This window comes from Nanorana parkeri, unplaced genomic scaffold (genome assembly GCF_000935625.1).
Source record: "Nanorana parkeri isolate BGI_ZX_2015 unplaced genomic scaffold, ASM93562v1 scaffold29, whole genome shotgun sequence".
Classification (NCBI taxonomy): domain Eukaryota; kingdom Metazoa; phylum Chordata; class Amphibia; order Anura; family Dicroglossidae; genus Nanorana; species Nanorana parkeri.
The window spans coordinates 2,748,972-2,759,293 of NW_017306297.1; the positions used below are offsets into that span (position 1 = coordinate 2,748,972).

General features: G+C 40.0%; 1 protein-coding gene across 15 annotated transcripts in view; it reads left to right on the forward strand.

The window, feature by feature from the left end:
- The window catches only part of DLG1 (discs large MAGUK scaffold protein 1), a 155,422-nt gene that overhangs the window by 36,733 nt on the left and 108,367 nt on the right, over positions 1-10,322 (forward strand). For all 15 annotated transcript variants that reach the window (XM_018567392.1, XM_018567423.1, XM_018567431.1 and 12 more), the window contains one exon: positions 5,960-6,124. In XM_018567392.1, coding sequence (XP_018422894.1) covers positions 5,960-6,124 — 165 coding nt within the window. The remainder of the gene's footprint in view (positions 1-5,959; positions 6,125-10,322) is intronic.

Here is a 10,322-nt window from a genome sequence, read left to right on the forward strand (position 1 = left end):
TATATATATAATTTTTTTTTTTCTCATATTGTTATTGACCATATAACATTTTGTATGGTTTTTTTTTTTTCTTGTACTTTCTACATGGAATCCTGTTTATTTAGTGTCACAAAATAATTTCTTGTCCTATGTATGCTTTTGGCTATGCCGGAGTCCAAACAAAAGATGTGGGTCATTTTTTGTTGCTTGGTAAGATAACCAATGACATGTAATGTAGTGCTTGTTATGGCCCTAGTTTTATCTTCGGTTGTCATTGCTTTTGGCTGTGTTTACTCTGTGAAGGATACAGAGAATGGCAACTAGAACAGTCCATTATGTGGCATTATAATATTATACATCAGCGTAAGAGGTAGTGAATCCTCCCATTCTGAAGTGATTTGATTTTGTATGTAACTTACATTAACTTGGTTACATTCAGCATATGTATCATGTTTGATCTTTCATTATTGAAAACATAAGTGAAATTAGTTTCCAGTGTTGATTGTTTTGTGAAAATATTCTGTGTTTTTTTTTTTGTCTAGACGTGTATACCTTGCATTGAAGCCTTAGCACATTGTGATCGTTTTTGTTTGCATCATATTGTACAATTTGTGTATCTGTTTGTGTTTTCACTGTTTGTCCCTATATTCAGTGTCGCCTTAATCTCTAGAGTCCTGGTTCCATTTTTCTCCCCAGATCCTATTCAGTCCCACAGTGTTTGTTTTTTTGTTTGTTTCAGAGATCATTTGGTCTGCACCTTCTACTTTTAGCATTTGTAGTCTACCCCAACATATTACAGTAAACTCTTATCAGGTATTTAACTAGAACTCTTATCTAACCAGAAGAAAAAAATCCCCCGTGTACTCCCTGTTCTGCGGCATGTATTATCCTGGAAACCATCGTGTCTATTTGCCTTTGCTTTTGATTACTGTATTTCAATATTAATATGAAGTCAATACAGAGGTTTTAATATGGTATAGTATGGGGTATGGCATTAGTTAGACCTATTTTTAATAGTAACTCTCAAGCAACCAGAAACTACATTTATCTGGAATCTACCAATCCCCCTTGGATGCCGGGGGGATTAAAAATGGGGAGTTTACTGTATATATTTAACTGACCCAGATGGAGCTTTAAAAGAGAACTATGGCCCAACCTTTTTTGGCCTTAGTTCTCTTTAGGGTCATAGTGCAAAGCCGCACTGCGCCCGCAAAAAATCCTGACAATATTGTGGTATGGGAATTCTCAGTTCTCGATCTATAGAGCCGATGTGTGACAGCTGCAGTGTCATGTTGGCTCTAATTATGGGGATGAGTGTATTTCATGCTCCCCATGATCCTTTTAATTTGGTAGCAGATTTGGATACTGATGGTTTTAGTTTCTAGGTTTTTATTGGGAAGAAATTGTGAAAAAATGCATTTTCTATACATTTTCAAAACACATTTGCAGATATTTTCACACAACTGTAACCAACAAATTGTTCTCCTGCTGTCTATATATTTGTCTCTCATTCAATCAGATTGGTCGCTTTTTCTTGCTTACATGTTTCTCTTGTGATTTCAGAGCAGCAGGCACAGATATGACACTTGGGGTGCTCAGCCGTGGACCCGGGACACATTGCCAGTCACCAGGTCTATTGATGTCCTTGGTACATAGTGGGATGTGTGGTCCTGCAATGCTGTATTGTGGGTTATGTGATTTAAATAAGCTTTGCTATGTTTTTTGGGTAAGGCTATCGATGAAATACAACTGGGAAATCCTTTTCATTTTACTGACCTAGATGGCAAGTCTAGATTTAATACACCAGTATCTCTGAAACCCATTTTAAGATGTTTAGTTGCATGTCTCTCCCTCAATATGATAATAAAATACTGATTTGTATTTTGACATTGCAGATGTCACAGGCTGGAAGATTTTCTTTTTAGCTTTTGGGAAAGGAAAACAACATACTAATCATTCTGTTACATTTTGATGAATTTTATTGTCAAATAAACATGCACACAATCTTCCTAGTGGGATGGAGCCCTATAAAAGAGTTTAGTTGGCACTCACAGGAAAGATGGGAAGTGATGGCTGTCTGCCTCAGGATTCGTCAGGGTTGATGATGAACATAGGTAGAAAAAAGTCCATCGAGTCCAACCTATAGAGTAGAGACATGTGCGCCGGCAAAAAATTTGTTTTGTTTTCATTCAGCTTTTTCGGTAATTTGTTTTATCGGGATTTGGGTCCGAAAGCCGATTGGTTTTCGGGATTAGCGGTAGTATGTACGAATAATCGTTGAAGCAAGGTGACAGACAAAAAAAAAGACTTTCTTTTTTTTATTACAATCTGCAGAAGATTTTTCTATATAGATTAGGTGCTCACAGTACGATTTGACTGGCACCACTTACATTTATCTATATAGATTAGGTGCTCACAGTATGACTGATTGGCACCACTTACATCATTTCACCAATTTTAAATGAGATTTGGCCCAGAGAAGACAGCGGCGTTTCTGGATTATGTTCAGATATGTCGTCTTTGCATAATGGAGCTTTGCATGATAGAGCCCGGAATTTTTGTTAATAGCGCTCATCAGGGGCTTGTTAGCCGCTGATGACCGCTATTCATTTAAAGGGGACCGTCAGGGGAACCTTTCTGATATAAGTGCATGGTCACTAATGACCATGAGCTTATAGCAGAATAGTTAAAGCCACCAATGAATGGCATACTGACGTGGCCAGCTGGAAACGGTTGTGTTCCGCTGTATGCCATACGTTTGTGGCAGCAGAAGGGTTAAACATTTGATATGTTTTCTATTGTAAATAAAATATGCGTTTATGAGATTTGCTGATCCTTATATTCTGTTTTTAGGTAGATTTTAAACAGCGTTCCAACTTTTTTTGGAATTGGGGGCTGTAGAAAACGGCGTTTATTTGCCAACCGATTGGAGACTGCTGAAAGTTAGTGTTGGTAAAGACATATCTGTGTTTGCTTCAAATACCTAATCATACATGAGAGAAATGGGGAACAAAATGTTTTAAATGTAGCCAGCAAGGATTTGATTTTATAAAGTGATCATGCTCCGCCTTTGGATATTTCAATCATTAACTGAATGAGGGCTGAGGAAAATCCCTACACACTCCTAGAAGCATTCTGTGAAACAATATCAGACTGCAGGAGCTCCAAAGTCATCCAAACTCTCAGGCTATGTTCACAGTAGGGCAATCCGAGACTGCGCTGCAATTGTGCATGAAACCGCGCAGATTGCTGGCGGTGCCATTATTTTCTAATGGTTACAGCCTTTATTTGCAGATGGGACTTTCATCCGCTTAGGTCAACTCAGTGCTAACTCTAACATCACTAATAAACATTCTTTCAAATACCTTACGCTACGCCATGCATTTCTACGCCATGCAAGTTCGGTACTACTATGCAACTGTCCAGGTCTCGCCTGGAAAACCTTAGAGGCCATCGGTAAACCTACATCCACCATTCATACTTCTCTTTCTGGTTCAAGGATGTAATTAGCGCTTCAGAAAAGCGTATTCAGTTTCAATCAGTTACATTACACTTCAGCAACATTATACAACATACTCTCCAGCTCTGCCTGCCATTTTATTTTCTAAATCACCAGCTAAAATTCTTAATTTATTCTGGACATGTTCATACTTCACTTTCTACAAGACTCAAGCATATGAACTGCTGGTTTCTAGACTTCTGTACATAGGCTCCAAAACACAGGGGATTTGCTTTCTTGGGTTGGTTGGTTCATTTCTATCCTCTGCCTGCCAAAACAAAAATATGGTTCGCGTAACACTATTTTACACTATGAAAGAAGTTGTTTTAAATTGGAAATAAACTACTTCACCCAACATTAGCCAAATGGTGGGAATCATAAATCACCTGTTACCCAAATGTAAAATGATATATAACAGCAGAGCCTGCCCCCAAAATGTTACCAACTCTGGCAACCATGGTTAGGCATGCTACAGGACCCCACCTGGCTGACCTACTCTGAGATTATGCCACCTTGCTGTACATAAATTGCTACCTTCTGTTATACCCAGTGTTGTTGCTCTTCTCTCTGTGGGCACAGAAGTTTATTAGGGGCTCCCTGCTTTCTAACACTACCTTCAAAATATTTCTTCTGCTAGAGAGCAATTGTATGAGTGTGTGTTTGTCAGTTTAAGAAGTTTTGTATAAATCAAAAAACGAACTTTAAAAAAAAAAGGTATCTTCCTGAAGGCAAGTTAATTATCACTTTTTTGGGGTCCACACTTGTCTTTGCCTATTAGATGAAATGGGCATCGCTGATGTGCCCTGATAGCTTACATTTAATAGTTGCGAAGGCTGTACAAACACAGTGATGTACTTAGTCTTGACATTTTTTTCAGGAACTTAGTGTTATTACTAGTGAGGCTCTGACATTATGCTGACAAAACATAAATATGTCCCTGAATTTTCCCTGTAGCCATGCAGGCCATGTTTGGTTTCACTGTCCAGATCTCCCCATCTCATTCCCTGGAGGAAATGTTAATGCTGCAAAATGATCTTATTTTCTCTAAACTTGGCACCTCTTGTTATACTGTCACTGCATTGTCATTTTTAGAAATAGAAGTGCTGAATCATTCATAGGGGGTATGATGTATACTGGAAGAATTAATGTCAAATGAAGAAAATAGATTGTTTTTCCTTTTGAAATACGTATACAGAGTGCTTTTGCATAAGCATTTAACTCTTGAACTGTTCCAAATTTTGCAGTCACGTGATATTACCTAACTAGGATTTTTTTTTAAAGACGGGTTTATTCTTTTCCAAAGGGTAACAGTCTAAACAGCCTATATAGTACAGCAAGTAGCCTAAATTCAGGAAAACCTAGCAAGGGATATCCACAGTTTTCATAAATTCAAATACGGTACACGGAGTGGTGTAAAGCCGGGGTGTTGACATTTTAAAAAAACCTTCTCCAAGAATCAAAGCGGGGCCCAATCTACTTCTCCTGATACAAAAAATAGTTTTAACCAAAACCATATTTAACTGTGCTAAGAAGAGCTTCTCATTGGTCAGCGGTTGGGATGGACATTGGAGGGTGGGGTGACGGCGGGAGTACCTGGGGTGCTGGCTGGGAGCAATAGCCAGCCTGCTATTGGATATTTCATATTGCAATAGCCAATAGCTGGGTGGCTATTGCACCCGCCTGCTGTCAACCAGCAGAGGAGGGACCTGATGGAAAAAATTCTCCATCAGGCCCACCTCTGCTGATTGACAGCAGGCAGTGGGTGGGTGCAATAGCCAACCAGCTATTGCAATTTGAAATATCCAATAGCAGGCTGGCTATTGCTCCCGGCCTATAAATGCAGAGGTGGAACGGGACAGGGGTGTCGCTAAGGTGGGATGGGGCATTGACGGGGTGTGGCTAAGGCAGAGTAGGAACTGGACACGAGGCTCAGGCACGCGAGGCAGAGAAGGACACCAGGGCAGTAGCAATGGTACTTGGGGGGGAGAATGCTGGTGCCGGCAGCAGTGGTCTGTGTCCCTGCTGCCTCTGCCGATACAGGCGGGGATTGAAAGGGACACAGACTGCTGCAGCCAGCACCAGCGGGGAGGCGTACGGACGAGCAGAGCGGTGGCAGCTTTAGTACACTTCTTGGTTTGTGATATTTTCACTTTATAATGTATTTTCCAGAACGTAACCCGAGGAGTGTCTGTATTTATATATTTTTTTATATATTTTTGAAACACGTAAACTGCTGCACATAGATGTGAACCAGACACATTTCTAATGAGATACACATTTGCATGCAGTAAATTGTGTGACTAGGCCCTGAATGGTTTTTTTTTTTTTTTAGTTTTTATTAGTGCATAAAGGCAGAGAAGGTGAAGTCTTTCCTTCCATTTGTCTACCACTTTCTGCTTGGTTTAAATGTTGTATTTTAGCGTAAGTTTAGACTGAACTATCCAGTGGTAACCATGCAATCTTCTGCTTTATTTCTTTTAGAAATATCGATATCAAGATGATGATCTACCTTCACAAGAACCCAGTTCCCCACACATCTTGAGTGATGTAAGAAGTCCAGAGTTGGTGCAGGTTTCTGAGAAGAATATCTCCCAGATAGAGAATGTCCATGGGCTTGTGTCACACTCTCATATTTCTCCACTAAAGGTAAATGCTTCTCTTTTCCTCTCGTTTGCTGATGCGGATTATAAAAGTATGACTTAACATTTATGGCATAAAATATAAATCTGTGTAGAGGATTTGGGAACACGTGTGTTGGATATTTTTGCATAAGAAAGTGCTTTGTCACACAAGTCCATTAACTGATGGGAATTGTATGTTTTATCAACTTTAGCTACTTTTATGCATTATTCTTAAACTGTGATTTTATTTTTAGGTGCTGTAGATAAAATGTTAGGTACTGTTGATGTACATTAGTGTCTGGATTAGTCTTCTTTTAATCTAATTCCCAAGATGTAATTTTATTCTCTGAAGGTTAGTTATAAGATTGCTGCTGAGATTTTAGGAATATTGAATATCTTCTGTGGCAGTTCGCCCAGCCCCCACATGCTTTTTAGTACATTCTGGCGTTATGTTGCAAAGGGGAATAAATCCTGTCCTTTTGAAGTTCTCATTTGTTAAGACCTGAGGCTTTTTATTATGCGAGTTTGGTATATTACAGTGTTCTCCTTGATTTAATTGAGGGTTGCTAACATTTTCTTTGTTGTCTTCCGTATTTTTTTCCCCCCTAGAATGCTGTAAAAGCTTTGCTGCAGGCAGACATTCTTGCTATCTTTTTTTTCTTTCCCTTGTCTGCAGCAAACTTTGTAGAGCTTAGTGTTTTGTCCGCTACACATTTAAGTGAAATGGGCTACTAGATTTAAAAAATACAGTATGCGGGCTACTGTTGCAGACCGCACTCTGAAAATACCAGACACCTGAATAATATTCATATCCAGTGATATCTATCTTTATGGGGCAGCACAGTGGTGGCTTGCACTTCTGCCCTGCAGCACTGGGGGTCCCTGGTTTGTATCCCAGTCAGCACACTATCTGCACAGAGTTTGCATGTTCTCCCTGTGCTTGCGTAGATTTCCTCCAGGTACTCCGGTTTCCTCCCACACCCCAAACACATACTGGAAGGTTGATTGGCTCCTGTGTAAATTGGCCATGTATGCATGTGAGCTAGGGACCTTAGATTGTAAGCTCCTTGAGGGCAGGAACTGATGGGAATGTACAACAATGCAAAGCACTGCCTAAATTGTTGGTGCTATATAAAATATGCTGATCATGTTGATGTGGATTTATCTGAAGCTACTGGCTCCTAAAGCGGTCAGTCTTCTTTAAAAAATTGAGCATAAAGTTCCCAGCAAGAAAAAAAAGCTATTTTATACACCTGCATAAAAGCCCCTGACCCTTACCTACCTCCCCTACTTTGCATTGCTGTGTGTTGTTCATTTGAAATTTACAGGATTGTCGCATGTTTTTGCTTTCTTCTTTCGACTCAGAGATGCATCCATTTTGTACACAGATAGCTTCCAAACTTCTGGGTGCACAGCCAGTGTTGGTTATATAAACTGTGCAAGAAGGACCGCACTCCACGGCAATCACTATTCACTAATGCATGTCTCATGGGCACGCAGGACTTCTTTGCCAAGGCACTATATCTTACATAGGGTGCCAGCCTTTCTTCAGGCTCTTACCTCCAACCCCTACATGCTAATCATCAAAAGGCTCTGCCCAACTACATTTGACCTTGACGCAGGTACAAAAGGCCTATTACTAGCATGAATTAGCCACATTAGTTGAGTGGTCCAAAAAATTGTATAGTGTTCTGTTGATTCAGGGATCTTCTCACACCAACAACCAAGCATTATCAGGCCATTACTTTAAAAAAAATAAACAACCAAAAAAACTAAAAAATTATTTGGATCCAACGATCTTGGGCAACTACAGACCAGTGTCAAAGTGTCAAGCCTTGCCTTTTTTAGGAACGGTGATTGAAAAGGCAGTCAGTGACTGACTGGGAGCCTCACGGATAAGTAACAAAATCTATTATACATTTAAGTCTGCTTTCAGAAAAACACAGTACAAAACAGCACTGGCCTGCCTACTGAATGACCAATTGGAGGCTAGAGACCAGGGAGAATGCTCCATCCTTATCTTCCTTTTGAGCTTTCTGCAGCATTTAAAACTAGACCATAACACCTTACTGGAGCATACAGTGCTTAGAGGCTTGTTCAAATCACAGCAGGAATACACTCATCCTCTTTACTTTCATTATGTTACTGGTGCCACGGGCTCAATTCTGTCACCAATGGTATTTACAATATACATGATCCCACTGGGAAAGATCATCTAACACCATAGTTGTCTACTATTGCTATGTAGACAAGGTGACACAACTCTACATGTATTTAAACCCTGTGACCAAGATCAATAGATATCTTATTGACATAAAGGAGTGGATGAACTATAACTGGCTGAAACAAATTGCAGAGGAGACAGAAGTGCTTGTAATTGGAGGGCAGAGGTCATCAATGCGGCAGTTGTGCTCCCAAGGTCCAGCTGGTTCAGACCTTGGGAGCACAACTCGTATGTTCTCAGACCATGTGTGCAGCCTCGGCATTATCCTAGACACTGACCTATCGATTAAACAGCCATCAGCTGCCATCGGATCCTCCTTACACCCGAGCTTTGCCCAGGTCCAGAGCTTGGTTAGGTCTCTAAGGACCCCCTTATGTGTCTGAGCAATGGGAACTACTGCATTATGGTACTGTTAAGCACCACTATTACCCTATTTCTATTTGTTTCCCACAGAAAGGGTTAATAAGCTGGGGAATTACGTGCTAGTTTTCGTATCATGTGCACTCTGTTCCCGCAGTTGGTTAGTTCTTTGCTGCTGCCTACATTAACAGTATTTGCCAGCCATTGATTCTGTACTGCTCTCAGCATCTGTTTGTGAATATTTGTTTCCTGGCTGTCATAACTTCGGTGCTTTGTTTTACCCGCAACAAGTATGGAGATCAGAATTTCTGCCACTTTAAAGACACACATTTACATTTTTTTCTGGGTATTTGACTCAAAAACTGAAGCCAGACACAGCGTTTTAGACTGGAGCCAGCAACGGCAGCCTCCCATACGTATGTTATTTAGACACTTTGAGCTGACAAGATGTCAACTAGGGTTGCACAGATACCAAGAACAGTACTCGGTACATGTACGAGGAAATGTACCGATACTTTTGAGTTCCAAGACTAGACTAGAGAAAAATTCAGAAATTAGGAGGCAGCTGTCATGTGTAAGGAGCACACGGAGCTTCTGGGATTTGTACATCTCTGCTTTAATGTATTATTTTGTTTTTATAAATATAAATAAAGGGATGCACCGATACCAGTTTTGCGAGTACTGGTACTTGCCGAGTACTTACAAGTATGAGTACTGATACATTTTTGTTTGTCATGTGACAAGTTTTTCGAAAACAATATCAACTAATGATTTCAGGACAGTGGTGGAGTGCCAGAGCCCGGTCCCAGCTGCAACCCCTGCAACCCTGGTAGTTCTCATGAAAATGCCAAGTATCTGCACTGGTACTCGAAAAGTATCTGTGCATCCCTAATGTCAACCATTCTTGTAAGCACTCTTTACCGCAGTGGTGTACAGAAGGGCAACTTTTAAACACAAACATGTCAGACCTTGGAGAGGATGGGTTACAGCAGGAAAAAAAAAATTAAATTCATCTGTCGTTTCTCCTTTTATAGGGAATACAACCTCTTCAAACACTGGTAGGTCACACAAGTGCTTTGTAGCAAGTCTCATTTTTTTGTCATTAGATATATACAAAACTAACAGCAGGTGGCAGCAGAACACTGTCATTACAGCTCCATGTAGATACTCGCAAAGAAAAGAAGCATTTTCTTGTACTGTCTTTGCAGATAAGTGGACTGAGGGCAGCCATACAAAGCTTAATGAAGGCAAATAGTGTGACTTCTTTTCATTATGCTTGCTACAGTCTTTGGCCTTGTAGACTTATAGTAATGAGTACTTCTGAATGTCAAAAGTGATCAATAATATTTGGAGAGCTTTTTTCAAAACACAATAAGCAATTTACTAAGTATATAACTATGTAATAAGGTTAAAAAAAGACTGATGTCTAAATTCCACTTTTCACAACTCCAGCAGCTTTGGTACAGAGAGAGGAAACACCGATCATGGGTTGTTGTAAAATTCGCCATATGGAGGGAGAGAGTCTTTCCTTAATTGCCTAAGGGTAGTTGGATTCAATCACTGGATCAAAAGATTGCTCTAACAACCTCGCAGGGTTAATTTGGATTATTCTAGTTGCAAAAAAAAAAATATATATATA